Genomic DNA, 27,664 nt, shown 5'->3' on the forward strand with positions numbered 1-27,664 from the left:
TCAGATATGCCTCTTCATGTGCAGTGCCAAGTGGTCCGACCGAGAGAAACATCTGTGGACAGACAGAGAGGTTGTTAAGTTGTTGTCATGGCAGAGAGGTGGAGAGAGGTGTTTGTTTAGTCAACAGCCTAAACGTTGCTGCTTACCTCGGGCACTGAGGCAATTCTAATGCAAATGCAATTAAAGGCTGTATGACTAATTCATAATCAACATTTTCAACAATCTTCATAATGACTGCAGCTGCGTTATGAATAGAAATGACGGCTGCAGATGTATTTGTTGAATCAGTATTGGAAAACCAACAAAACAACATTTGATTCGCATCAACACAAAAATTGGGCTTGGTTTGTTCAAGAGAAAAAAAATCACGGGTTGAAATTATACAGCAAAGATATGAAAGTCACGTAGAACCTTTTTGCTCGATACTTTTACTACCTCATCACTAGAAACTAGGGGGAGGAATTGTTTTACATGTATATGTGGCATTGATGAGCACTATTATGCATCTTCTGTCATCATGTGTAAATGATCGGCTCCGATGAACCACACATCACTGGATCCCTCTCTTCAACCTCCCCTTCGCACACAGGTTCCTGTCTAACACGTCGGGATGAATCAGTGTCTCTCTCTCTCTCTCTGTGCTGGAAACACAGGAGGGGAAGGGTGTCACACAGAGATGAGCCACTAGTCATCTGCCTCAGTGTCATACCTGTCTGGGGGCAGGGGGGCTGAATAGATGGGGTAGGGGGGGGGTAGAGAGGGTTGGTCAGACAGATGGTAGTATGAGTCACGACCAGGGGGCACAACACCAGCTGGCACACTGGAGGTCTGTCCCTGCCACCCCCCCGCCCCCCAATCCTCCACCCCTTCCTCCCTTACTCCCTCCCGCTTTCCACCAGGGGGTACTGACAGGATTGGGGGTTGGCTGTGTGTGTGTGTGTGTGTGTGTGTGTGTGTGTGTGTGTGTGTGTGTGTGTGTGCTGGAACATACTGTATAGTATCCAGCTGAGACATGAGGTAACACTGGTGCCTCTCTGCTGTCTGCCTCCCTCACACTCTCACACACACACACACACACACACACACACACACACACACACACACACACACACACACACTGTCATGGTAATATGGGCTCCTCCTGACAACACAACAATGAGGTCCCTGAGGTGTCTGGATCAGAGGGGAGGCACGCATCTCAATAGGACTCCTTAAGGAATATCATAAAACAGCAAAGCTGCTACTCATTGGCTTTATGTCTTCAGTCTTTAACGTGATCGGTAGCCGAGAAAAGTTGCCTTACAAATGTCTTTTAATATCCAGTGATCAGGCTAGGCTACATCTCTCCCACATTGTCTCCCAATTGCACCCTGTGTTGTTTTTTCTCTTGTTGTCCCTGGTCCTTTGTTGTTACCTGTGACCTGCTCTTTGATGTTTAGCTTCTTCTCTATGTTTCAAAGAACGTCCGTACTGTTTCTTTCATACATGTAAAGTGTGTCGTCACTTTTGTGACTCGCACTTTAAATAAAGTGTAATCGACCGAATGAAGGATTGATCTCTAGCTTTGTTCGTCATTTGCTGCTTATTGACGGGTGGTCTTCCACGCCTGTGACTTATTGTAGTGGTGATTATGGCTGGGCAGGGTCATACTGTCATACATCTCTTATACTTGTGTAATGTGACGTAACAATACATTTGAAACTTGAACCTATATTGGCCAACATCTCAGTGTGTGTTCACGGGCTCCAGTGCCACTGCCAAGCCAAACAGTGATTCAAGTGTCACCCGTACCTCACTGTCATAAAAAACGACACTGAAAGGGCTCGTGTGGCTTTGATTTGGAGATAGAGAGAGAGGGAGGGAGACCTTGTTTTGACGTACCTGTCACAGTGATTACATTTGAAAGGCTTAGCGCCGGTGTGTTTGCGGTAGTGCCTCGTCAGCTCGTCGCTCCTGGCGAATCGCCACTCACAGCCCTCCCACGAGCACTTGTAGGGCTTCTCACCTGGAAGGGAGGGGGGGGGGCAGAAACACACACACCTGTTTAGCACTCATCTACCGCTCACACATCGTTTCATCAAGCATCCACCTACCTATCACACACACAATGTCGGATCAGCCATTGTTCAGTGGTGAACCGGTGCCGCCATTACATGAACATCATCACTGCACCCAAAAGCAGTAAACCCCCCCCCCCCCAAAAAAAAAAACATGCATTCAAACACATTTTACATTCAGTTTCACATTCTGGTTTGGAGATAAAACTAGTCCATGTTTTGAGGTTTGTTAGGGGTTGGGAAGTGTGTGTTGGAGGAGGTGGAGAGGTTCCCACCGGTCCAGGCAGATGGAGACGGCGAAGGAGGGGGAGCCATGCTGGAAGGAGGAGAGCTGCTCATTAGGCCAGTCCTGTTGCTTAATGGGAAGTAACTCTGTATGCACAGTCTGCCAGCCCAGGTGCATTCATCTCTATGGACGGGTAACTCCAGATCTAACACCGAATCTCCCCATCGACGCTAGATGATACCGACAGTCAAAGCTAGATAATCTTCCCCATTGAAACCTCCCTGGATCACCTGATAGGAGGGAAACCGCTCAGCTGGTACAGAATTCACCACATGGAACAGGGAGATACGTTGGGGTAGGGCAGCACTTTCAGAAAGATAGCACATTAACGCTCACTAATCCATTTATTGGTATTTTGGTATGTGCATGACTAAAAATCCTGCTTCAGTTTGGACGGATGGTTTAATGACACAAGTTTCATACAACAGCTGTCAGCTGTTGTCCGTCTTAAAGAGCTCAATCAGAATTCACAGATTGATTCGTCTCTCGTCAGCTTAGAAAATCCAATTTGGATAACGATTAATTTACATTTACAACTCTTCACTTTTTAATCTGTTTACTCTGTTTATTGTCTGTTTACAGTCTCATCTGCTGCTGGATTTCCCCATATTTCATATTGACGTCGATCACCCTCCTGCGTGCTGCTGCTCTTCTGCAAATGTCAGTTCTATTTCTCTGTCTGGAATCCTGTTGTTCTTCTAATGTGTGTACTGTATGTGCTTTCTAATTGGGATGCTCTTGGCACAGTAAAGCATGCTTAACTTGATTTGACACTTTTGACTGTCTCCTCAAACTGAGATGCTACAGTAATGATGCTTCTGATATTTCCACCTGGAATGTTCTGTGCTCCGCTACAATTCTTTGCCGATCGATAGTACTGCATGTTCCTGGCGGAAGGTTGAGCAGCAGAGGTGCAAAGTGTGAGACTCTCTCTCTCTCTCCCCCCCCTGCCCCCCCCCACAACACTGGACCATATTTCACCACTCTCCAAACCCTTTTCCTTTAGCCCCTTAAAAAAAACACAGAGGCAGGTTTGGGCCGGCACTCACACCGGCCAATTATATATTCCCAGAAGGCAAGGATGCCTGACTCAGTCGCCTAGCAACCGGGTAGGAATGAAACACGAGTAGGCAGCAGTGCAGCTGGCTGAATCTGGCATCAGCAGACACCATGCCACCAGCCAATTACCGCTGACGCTGGTAGAGGAGGATGCAGTTGCCTAGCAACCGTAACTGTAGAGATGTATGCAGTAGGGGTGAGGGGGGTGTGGTGGAGGGCAGCAGTGATGCAGGCTGAGACCAGTGCCTAGAGCAGCAAATAACCACTCAGCTACCGACTCCTCAAATGATATGCTCCGGTTTCCTACCAACTTAACCCCCCCCCCCCCTTCCACCGTTCACACACACACACACACACACACAATCCAGCCTTTCAGGTGCCATAGTTGCATTTAATTGCATTCCATCCATTAGCTTGAGATGGACCAGGGTATCATGGTCTCTGAGGTCATTATAGGGGCATTGGGAGAGCACTTTAAAGGCCAGCACTACTCCTACTGGTTTACTGTTTTAGTTGAGACACAGAGAGAGACACACAGAGAGAGACAGAGAGAGAGAGAGAGGCCGAGAAGCAGATAGGCAGGGGGTGAGTAACACACACACACACACACACACACACACACACACACACACACACACACACACACACACACACACACACACACACACACACACACACACACACACACACACACACACACACACACACACACACACACACACACACACACACACACACACACACACACACACACACACACACACACACACACACACACACACACACACACACACACACACACACACACACACACACACACACACACACACACACACACACACACACACACACACACACACACACACACACACACACACACACACACACACACACACACACACACACACACACACACACACACACACACACACACACACACACACACACACACACACACACACACACACACACACACACACACACACACACACACACACACACCCCACCCTGACCCCAAAATGTAATTGTACAATTCCTTATCTGTATTAGAAACTCCATTCATAAAAAGCTCTGCCGGGCCAAGTCATTTCCACAGTCTGCTTAATTCCAGATTAAATCGTAGTCTTTTCTCTGTCAGTAATTTTATGGAAATAACAATTAGGAAAAAAGGAGGATTTGAGTAACGACATCTCTAAACTCAATCATTTCCTAATGACTCAATGAGTTGGGGCCTGTGGCGTCCTTGTTTTCACTAGCCATGCGTCTGTGACTACCTTGGTGCTTCCTGTACACGACTAAAACAACCGTCCCAGCGACCACTCTCCCTGAGCCCGCGGAGTTGACACGGAGCATGAGATTACAAGTACTTGAGTCTTGTCACATGGGGACCATTAACATGTTTCAGTCCCAGGTCGGGGAGTCTTCGTCGAGACTTACAGAGAGCGTCGAGAACGGTCGGGCAGGGCTAAAATAAACTCGGAAACCACAGCTTATCCAGGTCAATCCATCAATCATGCGGCAGTTACTCACTCCGCAGACAGTTTCCTGACAGCGGTCTGAGTGGTTTTGGATTGAGATCGAAGAGAGTGAGAATTATGGCCGTTTCCCTCTGGAATCTGCTGAGGAAGTACTGTTGCAACCTTGAGAAGGAGGCCCAGACTGAGCTCTGGGACCCAACTGTGTGCCTAGTTTCCGAGAGGAAGAGGTGTGTAGCTCTTCTCTAATTTGGCGTCATTATTATTATCTTACGGAACTTGGGATGACTGCCAGATATGATGAATCATCACCGGAGCTAAAAGTAAGAGACATAGATGAATGACGGATATCTCATAAGCTTATGAATGGAAATTAGTCTTGCCGGTGCTTGGCAGGTGCGCTCTACTAGCAAAATCTAACAAAGAGCTCTCGACACCTGGAACGTGTCTCAACCTGAAGAACTCCACTCCACTTTTCCTATGGAGTCAATAGTGACTTTACCCAGAGTGGATATTAGTAGTACGTCTGAGTCTCACCTGTGTGTGTCCTTTGGTGTGCCTTCAGATGGGAACTCTTGGTGTAAACTTTCCTGCAGCCGTTAAACTGGCAGCGATGGACCCTCTTTTTGTTCTCGAGGATATCCCCCACTCCGATCACACACGTGGCCCCCTGCTCGCCGTCGCGGTGCCCCCCCGTGTTCCGTGCGGGCAGGGGTAGTGTGTGGGCCGCCACCAACCTGGCGGCGCTGAGGCCCACCTTCCTGGCCACCAGTTTGAGGGTGAGCGTCCCGTCAGCCGAGGCTGTCAGAGTCTGGCTGGGCTTGACCAGGTGTCGGCCCAGCTCCGGGGACGAGGGGGGCGTCAGGGAGGTGACGGCACTCAGCTGGGCAGGGTGCACGCCTCCTCCTGTCCTCTTCCCCCCCCCTGCACCAGGCTTGGCTTTCAAGCCCCCGGCGGAGGCAGAGAGGTGCTTTCGAGAGGGGCAGAGGAGAGGTGGTGGGCTGGGGGGCTCTGGGAGGCTGGGGAGGAGGGGGTCCATCAGCTCCTCTTCGCTGTCCTCCTTCAGGTAGGCTGGAGTCAACAGGCATTCCAGCTCCTCGTCGAAGAGCTCTGACAGCCTCTTAGGCTCCGTCTGCAGGTAGCGCTCCAACTCCAGGCATGTCTGAGGGGAGAAGACAGAGGGGTAACACTCAGTATAGTGTACACACACACACACACACACACACACACATACACACACGCCCTGGAGCAAACACATGCAAACCAATCCACTATCAACGTTGCTAGCATGTTGGCAGATAAATTGCCTTTACTCCTTTGGGCTATAAGTTTCGGTAATGGTCTGAATATAAACCACTGCCCTTGTAACAATGTATTCCACTTGTAATGCAAATAAGCAGTGTATGCAGCATTTCCCCCCAATATGATATCTAGATAGCTGTCCAACTAGATCTAGTTTGTGTTGTGCAAGATTCAAAGCATGTAAGGTTTGTTTTGTACTCAAACAAAAGTGTTTCATACCAATCTCCATAGCAGCTGCTCACACATCCAATCAAGCCTAGGCTACTTGGCATTTCAGATGTTTGAACTTGGCATAACACAGTCAGGCGGACATAATCTGGCATGACACAACCAAGGAAAGGAATAGTTATCAATGAATTTATTCAAAAGGGACAGCTGTGGATTGGACTGTATTTTGGGCTCATGGACCATAGCCTATGATGTCGGCTACTAGGTTCTAAACCCATTAAAAAAGCAATGATTATTAAAGGAATATTGTAGTAGGTTTGGGAAATAACACTGGCCTGCATGTTTCCGGTTGTTATGGAACATCTTGTGATAGTTGTGAAGCTGATCTGTGTGAACTCCACCCACCTACCTCTGTGTATGTAAATTAGGATTTCTTCACAAATTAAATTTGAAAACATTTAGAAATAATAAATATGGATAAAGGAACCACAAATGATATTGAACTTATCTCTGGAAATAAACATGTATTCCTCTCAAAGGATAATTTGGGTTTTTACGGGTTTATTTCCCAGGGGAAGCTTGATATTTAGTACCAATCTACTCAGCAACACTTGAGTTTTAACCATGAGTGGTGTCATACAACATGTTGATGGCTTTTTACTGTGGTCAAACAGCTCAAAATGGCCTATTTGGATTCCATAGGGCACCTACTCTCACTGAACACGTTAGTAACACTATGCTAATACTGGGTCTATACCCTAATCTATACTGTAATACCTCTCTTTGCTCTCAAAACAGCCTCAGTTATTCGTGGCATTGATTCCGATTCCGACAAGATTGAGATTTTGGTCCATGATGACATGATTGCATCGCAATGATTTTCCAGGTGCACTTTCAAGCTGTGAATCTCCCTTTCGACCACATCCCAAAGGTGTTCTATTGGATTCAGATCCGGTGACTGGGATGGCTACTGAAGAACATTGAACTCATTGTCATGTTCATGAAACCAGTTTAAGACGACTTTTGCTTTGAGACATCTTGCTCTATTGGATTCAGATCCGGTGTCTGGGATGGCGACTGAATGTACTGAAGAACATTGAACTCATTGTCATGTTCATGAAACCAGTTTAAGATGACTTTTGCTTTGAGACATCTTGCATTATCATGCTGGAAGTAGCCATGGGTACATTGTGGCCATGAAGGGATGCACATGGTCAGCAACAATACTCAAATAGGCTGTGGCATTCAAGCGATGATTGATTGGTATTAACGGGCCTAAAGTGCTCGGTGAGTGTATAATGGACTGTACACAAATATTATTCCAAGGCTAAACTTGATATTTACTACCAACCTACTCAGCAACACCTCTAGAATATGGATCAAGTGAGTCATACATCTTAGTTGTGAGATCCTGTCCAAGGTCCATGGACGCATTTCCCTTAATCAATAGGTACTGCTGTAGCAAGTCAAGGTAAGGGATGACAAAACAGATGACTAAATATTACAGAATTGATTTTTATTGATTTTAACAATCAACACATAATACGTCCTAGTTTGAAATGACAACATTTACATTTAAAAAAGGTCTAGTTAAATGGGAAACATTAGCAAACATCTACAATTCAAGCTATGATTTGTTCTTTTGTAAGAAATACCTCATATTCAATTGCAGATTAATATCATAACATGCTCATCCATTTGATAGTTAAATTAATAGAGATGGCAAAGATCTGCAAAGCAAGCAAAAAATCACTTCACAATTTTTAAAGTCCAGGCAAAGCCACTGCTCTTTTGGCTCATGAGCAAGATACACGTTTCTCCATGGACCAAGAGTCTCCCCAGCAACAAGTTGTATTGCTGAGTGGATTGGTAGTAAATATTGCATTTATTGCAATATTGCATTGAAAAAGTGCCTATCCAATGTACAATTACCGCACATGTAATTGCTCAGAAATGTAAACTATAATGATCAAAATTACTTTCGATTATTTTTCATTTCATGAAAAATATGAGAAAATATTGTCACCCCGTCACTTTCCATTACCGTACACTTTTATTTTGAAAGTGCGATAATAACAAAGACAGGGTACACAGATGTGAAGCAGAGGGGAATTTCCAAACTCAAAATCTAAAGTTTTAACGGGATAACCCTTACTTTTCTATTGCATTATTTTCTATATAATACATAAATATTCACATTATTCAACATCAACATACAGAACATACTATTAACATGAACATACAGGATCAGTAAATCAAAAAGAAGCGATGCATAACTCCAATACACATCCCATCTGCTGCTATATTTTTAGAGGCCGGGTTTTTCGAATCAGCGCGTCACCAGCCCACATTTCTTGCCCTGGCAGCCCTGCCGAGATGGCTGATTACACAGTGATTGATTACAACTGCTGGAGTGAGGAGCAGAGGAGCCCTGAACCACGCAGGCCTCCCTCTCACCCAGCACAGCTCTTTATGGAGTACAGATAAGTCATGCATCCAGTTTTACCACGCACAGATAGGGAGGAGGCAGATTTATGAAGCTATCGGTATGGGGCCACGCTCATTCAGAAATAGTCTTTACACCTTACAGTTCGGCTCTATTTGCAAAAAAAAAAAAAAAGGCAGGAATCGCCAACATAAATGATTTGACATCCTGATCCTAAGCACTCTATTAGTCTTAAGACTGTCAGGGTTGCGTTTTAGAGGGACATGCTGTGTCATGCAGGGACACTACTCTGGGGCAGCACTCTTGCACCGAATGATAAAGCCATTTTGTTTGAACGGCGAGCGGGCCTGACGCTGATAGCAGTGTGTTGTCTTTGGCATGTAGGGGCTAAACCACTTTGACAGCAGGAACAGTGTGGAACAACACCACCGGGCTCTCGATACATCATCTCATCAGAGTGAATGGAGCCTGACGGATACTGTAGTTCCATTATTAAGGCAGAGGGTAAACAGGCGCATACATCTAAGACGTTTACTTCATACGTTGTGTTTCATGTAACAGTGGGCTGCCAACTTAGTTTTTTTTCCGCCCTGAGGATCAGGAAGTATCGATCTACTGTATCTCTTCCTCTTGTCTCTCTCCTCCTCTCGTGCTCTCTGGAAATAAGTGCTTGCAAATTTGCTTTAAGTTTTTTTTTTTTTTCAGCTGTTGCTAAGAGATTGTGATTTATTTCTTTATTTTTACCCAGGAATGGGATTTTTCTTCTTCTTCTTTCTTTTCTGTGGCTGTATTTGCATATTTGCATATTGACATGAAATTAAAAGCTCTGCGAGACTTATTGCCGATAGAGAGAAGCTGAGAAATTGTCTGAAATTGTCTTTTCACTTGTAGTCATGGCAACTTATTAAACATGTTTTTATCTACATGGGCCCTACTGTTTCATTGATGACTGATGGTCATTCAAATGCAATTTAAATCAAAAGAGTTGAATAGAGATGCAAAGAAAGTGTTAAAAACATGAAGAGGAGATAACAGAAATTCGACAATCCTCACTGGACTGAATCGAGAATGATTACCAATATAGCCACTGATCACTGTCACTGAGTTTAGAGGCACTACACAGATACTACACTGTCATGCAATACTGTACTCAAGAATCCTTTCAAGCTACTCTCTCGCTCTCTCTCACTCCCTCCATCTCTCCCTCCCTCCCTCCCTCCCTCCGACCCTCATGAGGTTATGACTAATTAGCCGCTGAAACAGCCTAGTAAAGGAATAGTTCATTCAGCAAAATGCTGATGATGGAAAAATGTGTGTGTGGGACAGAGAGATAGTCCGAGAGAGAGAGAGAGGGGAAGGGATGGAAATTGTCAAGAAAGCGAGATGGATGGATGGTTTAGGAGGGGCAGAAAGGGGGAGAGAAAAACTAAAGCGAGTGTGAAAGAGAGAAAGCAAGAGTGAGAGAGAGAGAGAGAGAGAGAGAGAGAGAGAGAGAGAGAGAGAGAGAGAGAGAGAGAGAGAGAGAGAGAGAGAGTGGGGGACCTGACTTCTCTCTCACAGTGGGTGGAAAATCCTATCTGGACCTGTGACATTTAGCGTAACCGCATCCTCTCAGCAGACTAACACACGGTCAGCAGGACCTGAACTCCTGAAGAGGAGGGATGGGCTCTACCACGGCGGTTCAGTCATACCCTCCTTAGAGGAGTAGGGCCGGCAGTCAGTCGGCGTCAGGCCACCTGGCGCTGAGGGACTTAACTCTGTAGGACAGTGGGGAGGTGAGCGAAGGTGTGATTGAGGGCGTAAGTAATGAAAGGGCAGGCGAGAGGGGGTGAAAATGAAAATGACAGCAGTCTTATCTCACCAAGCCCCCCCCCTCTCTCTCTCTCTCTCTCTCTCGCCTTCAACACCAACACCACCCCCATCACAGCTCACTCTCCTTCTTCATAGCCCCTGGGGTGGTGACATTAAAGGAATATTGTGAAAAAGAAGGGTAGTTGTCCAGCATTTTCTTTGTGTGCGAGTGTGTGTGTGTGTGTGTGTGTGTGTGTGTGTGTGTGTGAGTGTGTGAGTGTGTGTGTGTGTGTGTGTGTGTGTGTGTGCCCATGTGCGTGCGTGTGTGTGCGTGTCTGTCTGCGTGCATGCGTGTGCGCGTACGTGTGTGTGTGTGTGTCTGCGTGTGTATGCGTGTGTATCTTCCTGATATGATCTGTGTGCGTGTGCACGTGTGCACGTAAAGCAGTGATCTGGAACCAGTCTGGAGCCGATGTCTCACAATGAGACCCACTTAAGAGCTCTTTGGGTGTAATGGACAAAGGCTGATCTCAAAAGTCAACATGAAAATCGGTCGAACGCAAAGACTGAATAAACCTCTTTAAAAGGACTGAAGCGCTCTTTTCTCAAGACAGGGACATTGAGGAGAAACGTTCCATCGTCCAACACGAGCGAGGTCCCTAAAAAGTTACGTTCCCCATCGTGACCCAGGCGTGCTGTGTTACTGTGCAATGACGTACCCGAAGCCAGTGGGTCTAGACAGGCCTAAACCTGTCAGTGTCGTAGTGTTTGGCAAACAAAAGAGCCAGGGTATGACATTTTGCCCACTGCTGTTATCATAACAAAGCCTTCGGGCAGAGCTGCTGGCCTGCTAGTCCCAGCCACGGCGTTAAGACTGGAAAACAAAGAGCTGGGCGGAGCGTTCACAAACACCACTGACCTGTCCACATGCACTGTGACCAGTCCCAAAACAAAGAAAGGAGGGGACACATAGGCATACAGACGCATCAGATAAAACACGCACGCACACACGCACGCACGCACGCACGCACACTTATACACTCACACACACACACACACACTTTCATAGTCACCACAAAACACACACAACACGATGAAACCCACATATTTTACCATATTTGTGGTAACTCTCTCAAAGACCTTCCTTTTCGCCCGTCACATTGTAGAATACTAAGCTCGACATGTGGCACTGGATTACACAGACACAGTGAGTCATGTGCAACAAGCAGAAGTGAGAGCAGCTTAGAATACCTCGGTGTGAAATACGCAAAGCACAACACAGCCAGTCAATCACAAGACTGGGGGATGTTAAGTTAACCCAGATTCAGAGTCTCATCCTGGTGACCTGGAGAACAGCAGAACGTTGCCTCAAGTCACTGCAAACCCTCAGACCTGGGACCTCACTCTCCTCCCTCTATACTGGTTCTCCAGCAGTGATACTCCAACACAACAACCCACCCACCCACCCATCCATCAGCATCCTCCCCCCCCCCCAGGTGGGTGGCCTGGAAAGATGGCACAGCAACAACCCCCTTGGCCAACCCACGCTTTCCTCCCATCACCCCCTCAACACTCATGTGGCTCACAGCATGCCGTTAGCATCAAAGGGCTAGCTGCACCCCCACATTCTGCTATAAGCTAAATCTGCTCGATCCGCTCATGGAGATTGGGGTTATTATACACATGGGGAAAAAAGGGCCCATAGACCCTCAACAGAAGGCCATCACACCAGCAGCTGTTAAAGTGATGAGGTGGATATGGGCCCTGTTATGGCTGCCGCTAGGACGTTAAATGTCCCGATGATTTAATCCTATTTCTTCTGACTCCAGACCGTTGGCAGTGGTGCTACGTTCCACACCAGATCCAAGAACTCAAAGCGGGCTCGTTTATCAGGTCATACGCCTGGGCCTGTCTATTGACGTTTTTTTTTCATTCTTTTTTAAGACTTGTGTTGCTAATTGGTGAGGCGAAATACGTGTTAGAATGTAAGAGAGTTGCATGTTTCAAGCACGGCAAAGGAGGGAGGCGGAGAGGAGTATGCTTCGAGTACACGGGGCGTTTAAGTTAATTTACATGATCTCTAATAGTCGTTAAGATTCAGCACTAAATTAGAATGTGCCCACTAAGTGCTGATCTAATTGTACACACCCTTGTCTACACGCTCAATATGGAAGGCGGTTGTCCCGTACTGTGTGTGTGTCGGACTATTATTGCACTGTGGTGTGCTATTGGACTGTCCTCCGTACCGGCCAGACATTGATCTGGTGAGAGCCGGCCCATCACTCTGAGGTGACGCCCAAATGACCAGTGGCCAGCAGCAACTTGCCTCTAGCCGTCTGCCTCTGTGCGAGTGTGTGCGTGTGTGTGTGTGTGTGTGTGTGTGTGTGTGTGTGTGTGTGTGTGTGCGAGTGTGTGTGTGTGTGTGTATAGTGTGTGTGCACACCTAATCGATGGGATATGATTTGGCTGTGCGTGATTTCATCAGCAGTGGCCCTCACGGCCCACAGAGAGGGTAATTTATGGCTTCACTGAGCAATACTTAGACCCCCCCCCCCCCCACCCACCCCTCTCCTGCCTGCACCTGCACAGAGCGCTATCTCAGCCAGACACAGATCTAAGGAGCTTTGAGAGCTCCAGAGCTCAGGGGATCTCAGGCACTGGCAGGCAGAAACCGGCTGCAGGGAAGGAAGATATTATTCCATTTTCGATTTTTCCTCAATAGTGATCTGAATAACAGAACTCTCAGACTCCCCCCCCCCCCCCCCCCGCCCCTCCCCTCTATTTTCACACACGCGTGGCATAGAGGTAAGCTCGGAGAGAGGAGATCGAATGTGCTTCTCGACACTCCTGAAGCAGTGCAGAGAGACTGGTGCAGTGAGGCGGTACGAGAGAGGTGAGAGAGAGAGAGAGAGAGAGAGAGAGAGAGAGAGAGAGAGAGAGAGAGAGAGCGAGAGAGACAGACTCAGCAGTGGCATCTTCCACAGATCGTACGTGATAGTGTTACAGGCTGAGGAGAAAGTCGTTTACTCACCGACTAATGGGCCGGTGTTTTCCCAGTAACACTTGCACACATACCTTCCACCACCAGATAACAGAGCACAGCATTGGCTTAATTACACACACACACAGGCTTATCAGACAACATTATGCTCACAATGTAATCTAACCTGTTAAGAACCCCCCCTCCTTCAAAGTCGTCAACTCAGCTCCTCAAGGCAGTTTTCGTAAAGGGGGGTTTCAACTGATAAAGGGGAAAATATAGAGTAGAGGCCTGTTCAACCAACCAAACTGCCAACCAGGTTTACTAGATAGAAAGTCAACAGCCTCCACGCACAGAAAAGTATACGCAACAACATTTATGTCACATTAGGCCCGAATCTAAAGAGCGTTTTGTTGAACACACAAATGGTACGTTTGGCCAAGGCTCAGTCAGCTTTGTGGGCCACAGAGGAGAAATTTAGATAAATCACCTGGTTTCAGGGAAACCTTGGAGGGCAAGAGTCTAATCCCCATCTCTAGTCTGAAGCGCACACACACACACAAACACACATACATACTTCGACAAACACAGTGGCAATCAGTCTAAGAGGTGAGGGACTACAAAGCGTCTTTCATCCCGGGAAAGACACACACTCACAAAGTGCAGAGTAGAGGCACCCGACCTGGAGACCTCTGTTAAATGGAGCAGAAAGACATTTCCCATTGCTTTCCTTCAGCAACACCGGCGTAAGCCACCTCAAATCCCTCTTCACCAATGATCCAGGATGGCAGCCAATTCCAGCCTGCCTGCCTGCAGACAGACCTTGTGCACAGACTGCAACAATCCCATGGCAGAGTTACACGATAATTCAATACCAATAGAAACAGCAGGGATTAGAACCCTCACTGATATATGCTATTTTGGAACAGAGATTCTCTATCTACATTCAATACCCTGTGTTATGATATTGTGCTGATTTAAAACAAATCGGAATGTCAGAATGTTAGACTGCTCTGTCATAGATTATGGCTTTTAGGAGAGGAGAGGAGGAAAGAGGAGAGGAGTGAAGGAAACAGGAGAGGAGTAAAGAGGAGAGGAGTGAAGAGGAGTAAAGGGGTAAAGAGGAGATGAGTGACGCATGGGGGGATAATCCTAGGGACTGGAGCAGCAGTGAGCAGGCTGGGGAGGGGATCCCTGTCTCTCTTTAACTGGATTTGGGTGAGCTGCTGTTTATCGGTGTATGAGTCGCCAAGCCCCCCCCCCCCCCCTTAGCTGCCAAAACCAGGCTAATCTAATCAGGATACAGCCATTTCCATTCAACCAGTCGGAGGGTATTAGTGCCCCCCTACACACGCTCATGGCGAGGGTGGGGGGTTTGGGGGGTTTGGGCGGCGACAGGCGTTTTACACAGGGGTTAACAGCTTGTCGTAGGATTTGGGGAGCCTGCATGGCGGATGTGGAGACCCCATTGTGTGCCACCGGCTGGCTAATCTTCATTACTGCGCACAATGACAGGGCCGGAGAATGGGGCTCGGCTGGAAACAGGCGGGGAGACAAAAGAGCAGCGAGAGAGAGGGAGAGAGAGGGAGGCAAAAAAAGGCAGAGGAGTGGGGAAAGATAAAGGGAACAGCCAACCGGAACAACTCTGTTTCCTCTTCATACAGTGCCACTCAAAGGGCTCACGGAATAGGAACCCAAGTCACGTCCACTGTGGAGAAGTGTGCAACTGTGGCACCGAGTCTGCTAAGAGATAAGACCCAGTAAGGGATGCTTTCTCCATGATTATGTACATACTTTTCCATGGTCAGGCAGGTTAGGTGTGTATGTGTGTGTGTGTGTGTGTGTGTGTGTGTGTGTGTGTGTGTGTGTGTGTGTGTGTGTGTGCGTGCCTGCCTATGTCCTTTTTCCACATCCGCTGTGTTCGCAGTAAAGGGTGTTGTGCAACGGTATTTCACAGCCAGTCATGGGATTCTGCCACTGATTACAGCATATGCCCCGTGTGAGGTCATCAGGAGGTCACGGCCAGGGTTGAGCTCAGGGTCAGGGGGTCAGGTGGAGTCATGAAGGTCTCCTCTCACGCTCCCAGGTTTGGCTGAGGATGGAGAAGGCAGCAGCAGCAGCAGCAGCAGCAGCAGCAGGAGGAGGAGGAGCCCTGTCATTCCCCAGTCCTTATTCATGCAGGAATGCTTTCAAAACAAACCTGAGGAACACAGATTAGCCCAAGCTGCTTAAATATTGAAAGACGTCTCATTGCTGTGGCAGCGGGCTCTCCTCCAGGATATACGTGTGTATATAATATAATAATAAACACACACACACACACACACACACACACACACAGCAGCGAGGGTGTCTGTTTGGTTTCTGTGTGATTGGTCTGTGGAAGCACACAGGGCTGAACCCACTCACCCCGCAGCCCCAGGTTTGGCTCCTCAGCAAAAGCTGTAGCAGAGTGCAAGCACTTTTAACCCCAATTTCATCCCTATAATTAAACCCTCTTCAGTGGAGATGGAGACACTATTGAACCTTTGTCATTTAGCTATTCACCCTTTCACTTGTGTTCAAGTGTGTGCATGTGTGTGTGTGTGTGTGTGTGTATGTATGTATGTATGGATGGATGTGTGTGTGTTTGTGTGTGTGCGCGTGGGGGGGGTGGTGTGTACGTGTGATAATATAAAACACGCCAGCCAGCCCCAGGGTTTTCAATGATGTTTATCACCATATGGGGAAAGGCTGTCTGCCTATGATATGGAGGCATGACTATTATACTCTGATAATATAAACACAGACCCTCTTCTCTCAACCCCCGGGTCATGTGTTTGTTCTTTAGGCTGTCTAAACAAGAGCCTGAATCAAAAAGTGAGAGAAAGACCCCTAATCCGCCTGTCATGATTAATTGTACTCATCATGATGCCTCTGTTTTGTATGATTGTGTTAGGGTGGGAGAAACACCTCCCAATCAGAGGGATTTGGTGCAAAGATTATGAAGAAAATGCGCTGTTGAAACCCTCAGGAGTCTAGTCCATCTAACCATTCACACAATGGGTTAGAAAAAGAGAAACCCCCCCCAACCACTCTAAACCACAAGTCAGCAACTCTGCTCAGAGAAATGTTTGCAAAGGCACTCTCGGCTCATGGCATCTCTGGTCGTACATTGTTTCTTGTGTGTCCTACACGACCACCTATTTCTTCAGGTGGTTTCCAGGGTCTCAGAGGTTAGCGCATCGATCAGCACCAGCAGCACAGGAGAGGTTGTAAACATGACCCGGTCTCACCTGGCCTCCATAAACACCTGGTGTGCTCCACTACAAGCGAGAGATCTGGGCCAGTATTCCCCGAAGTTCCTACACCACTTACTGAGTGCCATGCCATTCACTTTGCTGGGCGATCAGTCACATGTGCTTTAGGGAGCGTTAGAATGAATAGCGCTCATAATTGACCATGGGACTGCGGTTGCCTGAGCAGGGGGGGGGTGGGGTGGGATGTTTTGAAGAAAAATACCCACCCGCAGCCTCTGGCTGCCTGGCTGCTGGCTTGCTGGTTGCAGCAGTTCAAGCCTAAATAATTCAGACAAGCTGCGATTTAAGTGCACACATGCGACCTGCTCCACTGAACCTCGCGGAGAGAGAGTGGGCACAGCCAGCTTTCAGAGAAATATCTTCCAAATACAAGCGCATACACTCACGTTCAGAGAGGCGCGCGCGCGCACACAGACACAGACACATGCACACACACAAACACACACACACACACACACTCAAACATTATTGATGGGCTCTCTTATAAAACAGAGGCTGTTCCCCCAGGTATTCCCGGCAACATCACAGACGAAAATAGCTAGCGACCCAAATAGCTTCTCCTGTTGAAACAGAGGCGCCCAATGTTAGACCAAAGCCATTGGTGACTGGGTAATTAATTAGCATCATTTTACAACTAAATGTGTAGAGGCTATCTAGGGCAATAGGCCGAATGAATGTAGTAGGTCAGGGGAGGGATGTTGCCTCTCAGACACTTACAGTACACATAGGGCCCTCCTCCACTGTGAAGACAGATTAAGGTCGCACGAAATTAGACCAACAAGGTCACAGCCAAAAACAAATACAATACTTGTATTAGTACTGCAGAATAAACCAACAGTGCAACATAAAACAGTACAAATGGAAGGTGAGGAATGACCATGAGGAATGGCCCACCCTAGGAACTACTCTAGCCAGTCACTCTAGCCAGCCATCTCCCTCATCTACAGCCGACTGGGCCAGGGCTGTGCTCCTACAGTTGATGGGTCCAGGCGAGGCAGCAACCAGAGCTGAGTGAGAGACAGCGGGGAGGAGGGAGACCGGGGGGACATTACACCGAGGTCCTGACACACTGCCTGACTGGAGAGCAGCCAGGTTGTGTTGGAACGACGGAAACGATTACTCAGAGCATATGGAAATACGGCTGGGTTTGCATATTGTGCCACACAGCTGAGGGCGGGCGCACACGCACACACGCGCACACGCGCACACACACACACACACGCACACACACGCACACACACACACACACACACACACACACACACACACACATTGCAACACTGTATTTCTCTATGGAGCCTTGTAGCATTATGTGAAAGGAGACAGGAAATGTTTGGGCAACTCAAAAGCACCACAATGGTCCTCCCAACGCTTTCAGTGCCTTATAACAAACCTGTGATGAATGTCATAAATACCCAACAGCACTTGCTTGTGACATTCCTACAGCGCAATGTTCTAACACTTGACTGGCACAGCTTCTGCGTGCGTGTCCTGGACCTTGGCCACTGCATTTCTAACGATGTGTCGTTCTATAGCAGGCAAACAAACCCGAGCATTGCTAATTCTTTTGGGATCTTCACCGTTGACAGTCGTGGTTTACGTATCTCCCTTTTTAGGGACCCATGTGTCCTTGCTGCTGTCATCGTTGAAGCTCTTTGGGCTGTGATTGATGAGCGCGGGGATGACAACGACAACCTTCAGTGTTTACACAGAGCAAATTGCCCTTGTCTCTCCTTCCAAGGCCCCTGTTCAGAGACTCTTTTCTCTCAGTCCCTCATTGAGAAAAGCCCCACAGGCTCAAGGCATGGATGATTCTCTGGTCCTGGGTGTCCCAGGGGTAGGATTATCCTTCCAGACTGACAACTAAACAAACAAATGAGCTAAAGCCTGCCTCGTGCTCAGTGTTGCTGCCTAGCAACAGGTGTTGCCAGATAACTTGGTCTATTTAGTGTCACACACACAATCAATGACACGCAGGCGAGTCAGACACCCTGTGAATGTTATATGTGTGAGTGAGTAAGTTCAAAGGTTAACCTTTTGAGACAGGTTTTTCCTCTTTTCTTTTTAAAAGAGAAATCATACACATGGATGAACAATTATTTGACGGTACATTTATAATTGACCTTTGGAATAGGAGCTCTTTTGGAGGACTTTCATAAAATGAGATTAACGTTTGCCTCTCTCCTTGGGAATCCCAGAACACCATTTATTTATTCCCTGGTGAACCTACTCACAGAAAGAAAGAAAGAAAGAAAGAAAGAGAGTAAGAGAGAGTAAGATAGAGAGCAGAGGGGGAAGGGTAGAATATCCAAAACTTGACTAGAATTACTAGAAATATGTGACACGGTCTGGTGAAAGGGGGAACAAGTCGGCAACCCATCAAAATGTTCCGAATTTTATGTTGAAACACAGAAATATGGCTGCGTTCGTAAATTCACTCTGAAAGTGCCGGAGCGCACACTGGGTTCAACGTCATAAAGGGACCAAGTAATTCGATTGGACAAGAGGCATTCCATGAGTGCTGATCAGTTTGACGAATTTACGAACGCAGCTTACAACACACCCCACAACACACACTCGCTAGTCAAGCCAAAATATTGCAATGCAATGAATTCGGGGGGGGTAATCCCCACTGCTACCTAGTTAACTAAAACACTACTTTACATTGTTAGCAGGCTCTCAAAACAAGCTGTGTTAGTTGACCAGCGATTGTGTCATTGATTTTCAACAACGCTGAAATGTATTTACATTTTTCAAAATAAAAGTCCGAACATTAAATCGGCTGCCGACTTGTGACCCCTTTCACCAGCAGCTGTCACATATCTGAGGGTTGTCTCTGTGATTGCCAGGATGAATTGCAGCGAGGCATGTCGGATCATTGTAAAGCACTATAACAGCTTCCCATTTCTACTCAAATGATGTGAAAGTCATTGCCAAGCCATGTGTGCTGGTGTGAGAAAAATGACTGGCTCTTCTCTCTACTGTTAATCAAATCCCTGGATGCCAGAGCCGCTCGGCGACTGCGAAGATGACAGAGCCCATACATAAAGATGTGCTTGTTCGCCCCGCTCCCTCTCCCTCCCCCTTCCTCCTCCTCCTCCTCCTCCTCCTCCTCCTCTTCCCTCCAAGTGGGTGCTGATGGTCCCGAGGAGGAGGCAAACAAATGAATGCCTCGTCTCCCGTCCTCTCCTTCATCAACACTTCACCTTTTCATCACCCCTTTCAAAGCGCCACCCATCACTGGCAATCACCTCCCTACTATCTGAATGATGACTTCACCTCTCGGAGCAGCAGAGTGCTTTCTAGTCTGATGACAAAAAACGATGTCTCCGGGTCAGGGGGGTCAGTCTGAAACTCATCGCACGCATGTACAATGATTAAACGAGTGTCATTGAAGTGCAAAAGTGCAAGTGAAATAGGAAAGGTTAGATTTAGCTATGGTATAGTTCGAAAAGGCGATACGCCAATACCCACAAATCATTATTTCCTGTCTTTTATTGCAGCAGGTTTGTATAATGCAGGTTTGTATAATCCCAGCAGCTTCTCTCTCTTCAGTGTAACACATTACACTGGTATTTGCTATTTCCTCTTGCGTTCTGTGCCCTAAGAATTGGCTCTTTTCTAACTAACCAATGACTTCCGAGCATTAAGGCATCCATTCGTGCTTTATGTGTACAACATAAAGCTCCCTTTCACAAACGGTGTGCCACCACCGGAGGCATGACTACGCTGTTTATTAAGCTTCTCCATCGGCCTCCTTTGAAAAGAAAACCAGAAGATTACAAAGCCATCGCAATTATATCCTAAGTAATAAGTACACAATACAGGGAATGGCACGCTGATGTTGGACAATATGAGAGGCATCAGAGCAGAACTGTTAAGTAAAAAAAAAGAAAAAAGAGACCCTCTCGATACTTGGTAGTGGTGGCAGCCTCAGACATAGTCTGCTCTTCCACCCCCCGCCCCCCCCGCCCATTCATTACACACTGGAGCCCGTTGGACAGACCAGAATCACTTCCTAATCTCAGCGAGCACGTCCTCATAATAACTAACCCAGACAGGAGGCAGCAGCGGGGGCACATCCTCCTCTTATACAACCGCCACAGTGCTGCTGCTGCTGTTTCATCATGAAATATCCATAGGGTGTGCTGTTCCTCCCATATGCGCAGAGATCTGAGGCCATGGGAGTGGGAGGAGGAACGGTTGCCTGGCTCAGCCCCCCGGCCCCCCCGTCCCCATCCCCGTCCCAGTCTGGTTGCTCTGTGTGAGAAAGCAGCTGTGGCCGCCCTACAGAGGATTACATAACACCCACTCTCCGGCAGCCGTGGCCTACAGTGATGGGAGAGCGCGTTCACGCTGGAGAGGCCTTCGGTACAGGATCCTCCGCTGCCTGACTCACACAGCCAGCTGGCTACAACTGGGGGTCACCATTAACAAGGCGCACGGGAGATACTCTGTGGGCAAATATACCCCCGACCGAGGAGGTCCAAATAAAATGTTCCATGTGTGCTCTCTCTCTCTCTCGTCTTCTCCTTCTTCTTCCTTCATCTTCTTCTGCTTCTGCTCCTCTGTGGGGATCCCTAAGCCTGAGTTCAGTGGACTGTGAAATGTGAAACCCTGCAGTAGAGAATGTGCACGCTCGGCACTTCCCTCCACCTCACTGTCCTCCTCCCAGCCATCACCGCTGGCTGGCAGGCTGCTGGAGATCTGCACACACACACACACGCACACACACACACACACACACACACGCCCCCCTGTTTCGGTCATTCTATATTGATAATATGTCATTTTTTTTAGAAACGCAGTATGTACACGGTAGATCGACCTTTCGCCTGGTTGCTTGGCAGGTGTTGCTGCTGGTGGGGCGTGTGATTCACACAGGGTGTGTGAAACCTGACGGACAGAGCAGAGTGTGTCTCTGCATGTCATTGCCTGCCGGCTCTTGTGGTGTGTGTGTGCTATCTATCGACCTACAGGGTCATACGTTAAATGACCTCTTTACCTACACTGTATATCGGTGTAATAACTGTACCCTAGTAGAGTATACCATTTTATCAATATTGTACCTTCGTCATTAGTTTGATTAATTGCATAGTAGCCAGAGTTGATTCAACATGTGTTATTATTACGCAGGTGGTATTATATTGTAAAAAAAAAAAAAGACAATGTTGTTACTACAGCAATGACAGTGTTACCACACAGGTATGGGAGCTACGTAATGAGGGTTCAAATGTTGTGGTCTATAGTATGTCCACCAACAGGACAGGATGGGCGCAGCAACACAACCCAAATTCTCGTCCAGACAGTCAGTCATTCAGTCACCATGTCTACCAGCTATGGAGCCCCAAACCCCATCCCCCTCACCTCCTATAACCATCTGATTCATGACTCATAGACACACTGGGGGAACACAACGATCAGTCTTGTCACGCGTAACACAGGGTGCCATTTAAGACCAAGGGTTCCTATCACAGCATCAGGCTCGGTAAAAGCATCAAATCGACATCATGTGTCAAAGCGTGGAGACGGCACTGTTCCCACAATCAGATCTACCCTTCAAGCTTTTATGGGGTTCTACAGGCAGTATTTTCTCATTTGTGATGGAGAACGCCAGTTTCATGTCCCTGGCCACAGCAGGTGGGCAGAACAGCCTACCCCCAGGAGATGATCTATGATCACATTAGTGACCACCTGTGTTGGGCAAGTGTTCAGGTCTCAGGCAGGGTTACAGAAAAGGTGAGTGTATAGTTCCAAACTACCTCCATTCCACTGGCAATGACTGGAACTTGCCCTAATTGGCAAATTGTCACTGTTTGTTTAAGATGCTCCCTAGCATCTCTTGCACAAGGAACCGACTAACATCACATTTCGATGGGCTGCTTTTGCCTGCGGGTCAGTTGGTGCTGCTGTTGAAAAAGCATCACCAGAGCGACCAGGCAGGTGCAAGTGTAGACTACAGGATGCGGCAGGAGTAACCGCGTGCGTGCTTATCCATTTGCGCTCAGCACATGAAATCAGCAAGGTTTCTGACAATGCTCCTATCGTATTTGCATGAATACACACACACACACACACACACGCACACACACACACACACACACACACACACACACACACACACACACACACACACAAAAAGTATTCAGTCTTGTACAGCTAGTGAACCATTATGCTGATTTCCCGGCAAACCGGTCTTTAAAAAAGCGGCTGCAGGGTGCGAGGCGCATCTCGCCATGTGGATACAATTTGGCTCTCCCTGACCGCCGGCATGATTCACATTTCACGAATGAGCTTGTGCAAATAAAAAACGCTGACACAATGTAGAACTGAAAGCCCAGAGGTTTGACTTATGGTCCATATCACTGAGGGTGCTTGACTGTTGTAATCCCTTCCATTTCCACAACATGTTAAAAGGACACTTCCTTATCTCTGACAGCATCCTCATATGCATAAGAATAGGGCACCTCTGTTTCAAAACACTAAGTAAATCAGACGGAAGCAAATGTATTATTTAAGGAACTGTTTTCATTATTCAGATCTACATCTTTTCTGCCTAATATTACGTCCACTCTCCCTAATTGACAGTTTAGACCATGCGTACTCTAAATATATAGCCACTATGGAATAACAACCAACCTCCGCTCAAACATCAGGTGATAGTATGATATTATCGCATGATATTAATAAACGCAATTATGCTAAATTAGGACAATATTGTAAAAACACTACCTTATGACCGTTTTGCCTACCTGTCAAAAACAGGGAGATTTTTTTTTTATTGTAATGAGACACATATTAATAAACTCCATGAAATCGGGATGAGAGGCTGTAAGGAAAAGTTGACGCCAACCACAAGCAATTACAAACAGTTACATTAACGATTTAAAGGTAATCACCTGCTGCCAGTTCTCCTCCAGCGAGGGCATCGCAGAGAAGTAGCCGGTGTCATGCACAAGCTGGAGTTCCTGAAAAATACTATGGTTCGCTAAAACGTCCATGTTGATGGCTGTTTATAGATTTCAGAAAAGAAGACCGTTTCAAGAAAAAAAAGGATTCCTGTTTTGCTATATCAAATGTCTAGATCCATGTCCATTTGGCATTTGAGAATATTCACATATGCATAAAAAAAAGATCAGAAAGAGTGAAAGAGAGTTTCACTCTTTGTACGAGCGTGTCTAGACTTGATGTGAGATGGGAACTTGCTGTGATGGAGACTCCATGTGTATCCGTAAATGCCAGGTTGTAACCTTGCTCATCCCCACGATGCTTTCCCCCCGTGCTCCGCTTCAGCAGGCAAACAGTCGGACAGAACTGGAGTACGCTGATCGCGAGCCAAAGGGGGAGGAGACAGGCAAATGAGGAGGCGTGAATTAGGTGTCAATCAAACTTCGTGCCTGACCATAAAAGGTAAATGGGATTGACGTTACTAGTGAAGACCGATTAGAGCGGCGCTAAAATTATGTAGAGAGGATGAGCTATTCAAAACGCTGGGCCAGGATAGGGTCTCTCTCGCTGTCACTCAAGCCATATATGGGCTTGAAAGGTGAGCTATTTATGGGAGGCTATATAGATTTGGAAACAGAACTACTCGGCCAGTTTGAAGGAAGAAGGCAGAGTGTAAACAAGGCTCCACGTCGTGAACTTCATGACTTCATATTCTATATGGACCCTGTGACTAAAGTAGCAAAGATGCATGAACATTGCAGTACTGTAGGCTATAATGTCCAAACAAGGCTATTGACAACATTTAAAGCCATTTCCGCAGGGCCCATAGTATTGCAGTTATTTTGTGACAGTTTGTGACACAAACGTCTACCTATCTGTTGACACTACTGTAGCTCGTTAGTGTTTAGTTTTTTTTTACATTTCTAAATGCAGGAATTTAGTCCATCTAATTCTAATGAAGGGAGAACCTGTGTAGAAAATGGACTCTTCAATGTACCCCAAACACTGGCATTTGTGGGATGAGGTAGCAACACAGTCGTGTAATCCCATCCATTTTATTAGTGACTAAATGAGTAAAAGTAACTTATTTGTTGGTTTTGTGGAACTCATTCACACACACACACACACACACACACACACACACACACACACACACACGCACACACACACACACACACACACACACACACACACACACACACACACACACACACACACAAAGTGGTATACAGCACTGTAATCTCATTACTGTGGTCTTGGACGCTGGCTGGCGGCCCTGGATATGCGATTTACACATGGCATTTGGGGAGGAAGAGCAGGCGGAGAGCTGATGAAGCACCCACTGACATTTATCCATTTGACACGTTCAGCTCTCACTCCCTGTCTCCATCCCCTCTCCTCCCTATAACTCCCTCTCTCTCCCCCTCTCCTCTCTGTACCTCTCCATCTCCCTTTTTTCGCGCTCCCTGTTCTCGCTTCGAGTATGCCCAGATAAGATGAAACAAACCGAAATAAGAGCGCATGCAAAACCACCCATTGCACAGAGACATATGCACCGTTTGCTTTCACCACCAGGAAGAACAACACACGGCAGTGTCCATGCTTCTGTTTTGCTTATCTCTGCATGGCTGACTGAGGCGTAAATATTTAACGCCTGCTGTTTGAGGCACTGGTGGGCATCTCAGGGGGAAACCCACCACTGCACAAACACACCATATGACCATATCACCGTAGCGTAGTAAAGTGCATGCTGACGCAAGGTTGGCATTACCAGAATAACAGCTTTCATCACAAGCCAATCTCCCACCGATGTTGAGAATCCCCCCTGCACATGTATATCATAGAGAAAAGATAACCATTCACCATTATCTTCCCCCGCTCCCTGCCCACACTGTTATATCTGGATGCTGACATTGCTTTAACCTGGCAGTTAATGCTTTTACTGTATCAATAATGAAACAGCCACTATCCATCACTGAGCTATGAAGCCGCTAATCATGTCAGCTCAATGCATATTCAGTTCTTTCACCCAGAGAGATGGAGTGGGACAATATCAATGTGCTTTAGTAGAGTAAAGCGCATGACAGATGCCCTTGGCCTTTTACTATATGGCATTGGCAGGAGTTAACTCATGTATTTAAACAGAACAAGATTAATGGGACCTCGACTCTGTGTTCATTGGAGGAGCCTATTCTTTTCCACTTCCGTGGCGGACACCCATGTGAGAATGCTAATATGGATTGGACCGGTGCTAGGTTATAGCCTAACTGTTATAACTAGGGCTGTTGTGCAGTGGGATAGCGTAGATTGTGTGTTGACTTGTGCGCATTCAACTGTACATAACAAAAGTACTACCGCAATTCATTTTAATGTCAGACCAAAGCTGATGGCCTTTTTTTTTTTTACAGCCCCAATGGACTATTTCCTCCACTGCTAAATTCATGACTATGATCTGAGGCAACGCAGTCTCCTAGCAAAGCGTGTAGGCAGCATTGATAGTCCAGGGCTTCCTTAGCGTGCACATATTCGTGTTACCTGAGGGCTGGGTAGCTCGGAGCTAGGGATGCTCCGATCTGGATTTTTGGGGCCGATACCGATCACCGATTTGTTTCCTCAAGATCAACCGATACCGATACCGATACCGATTTTTAAAAGAATACATAACTGACTGGATAGCCTAAATATTTTTTGCTTTTTAGACAAAAGTTTTGATCCATTAGGCACCAAGCAAACGCAGACCCATTTTTATGGCATAGTAAAGGTCTGGCCTATCACCCAGTTAGGGCCTGAAGCCCAAGTCAGTCGATATGGCTGTATAAAAGACATCATAAACGTGGCCTTCATGGTTTACATACTGTTACGTCCTCCTATGTTTTCTGTTCAGTTATCTGTCTTCCCCAGGAAAAAAAAAAATAAAAAAAAAAATCGGTTTTTGCGATCGGCCATTTTTGCCGATCACCGATCGAGTCATTTGGAGTGAAATCGGCCGATTTAAATCGGTGGCCGATAAATCGGAGCATCCCTACTCGGAGCATGAAAGTTTCTCTCACAATCCATCGTGTATTCTGTTACTCATGTGTGGAAGGAGAGGGGGTGGAGGGAGGGAGGGACGGAGAGAGAGTGAGGGGGGGGGGGGGGGGTTTAGAGCGACAGACTGAGAAAAGCGATAATGAATGGTAGGGGTTTCGGGGTTCAATCTCCCCCGCAGATGCTGAAAGGGCGAGAGAAAGTGCCCTCTCAGCTGTGTGATATTTAATGCTGCGCTGGTGCTTCCTACGCCAAGGAAAGCTGTAGAAACAGAACCCAGACAAGGCCACCAAGGGCAGCTGTTTAGAGCCAATTAAATAGCAATGAGCAGAAGATAGAAAGTGACGGTGTGAAACTGGGTGTTTCTTGTATTGTATGTGTCTGCCTGTCTGTCTGCGAAAGGTTACCACCATACTAGCACAGCCTAATGTTGAATAGGGAGATGATTGGAAACCCGTCCAAGATCTGTCTGCCCTCAGCATTACCTGAAAGGCAATTAAAGCTTGAGACCATTGGTATGGCATTGTCACATCATAGCAGAGTGTTATACACCATTGGGGAATCCTTAATGGTATTCATGACTTGTCACATAGAAATGACACCCAAATGACAAGGTGCAATGAGAAATAGGAAACTCTAATAGCTGTTTGGTTTGGACGCATGAATGTATCTAGTAAAGCATTCACTCATGTCTGAGCCATGCATTATCTTGTCAAAGCAAAGCACCAGTGTTTTGACAGTGTGTGTGTGTGTGTGTGTGTGTGTGTGTGTGTGTGTGCGCGTGTGCATGTGCATGGAAGGAGACTTGCATGATTACATGTTTTAT

The 27,664-nt window shown here is 46.9% G+C and overlaps 1 protein-coding gene across 1 annotated transcript; it reads right to left on the reverse strand.

The window, feature by feature from the left end:
- Positions 1-23,864, reverse strand: LOC308158625 (Krueppel-like factor 7; the record flags this gene model as incomplete). The annotated part of the gene is made up of 4 exons (XM_080532288.1): positions 1-52; positions 1,882-2,005; positions 5,415-6,039; positions 23,763-23,864. 4 exons carry the CDS (start codon positions 23,862-23,864, stop codon positions 1-3), a joined length of 903 nt encoding a protein of 300 aa, XP_080388414.1.
- Between the last annotated feature and the right edge of the window lie 3,800 nt (positions 23,865-27,664).

This window comes from Nansenia antarctica (assembly GCF_963989245.1).
Source record: "Nansenia antarctica genome assembly, chromosome: 5".
Lineage (NCBI taxonomy): Eukaryota > Metazoa > Chordata > Actinopteri > Argentiniformes > Microstomatidae > Nansenia > Nansenia antarctica.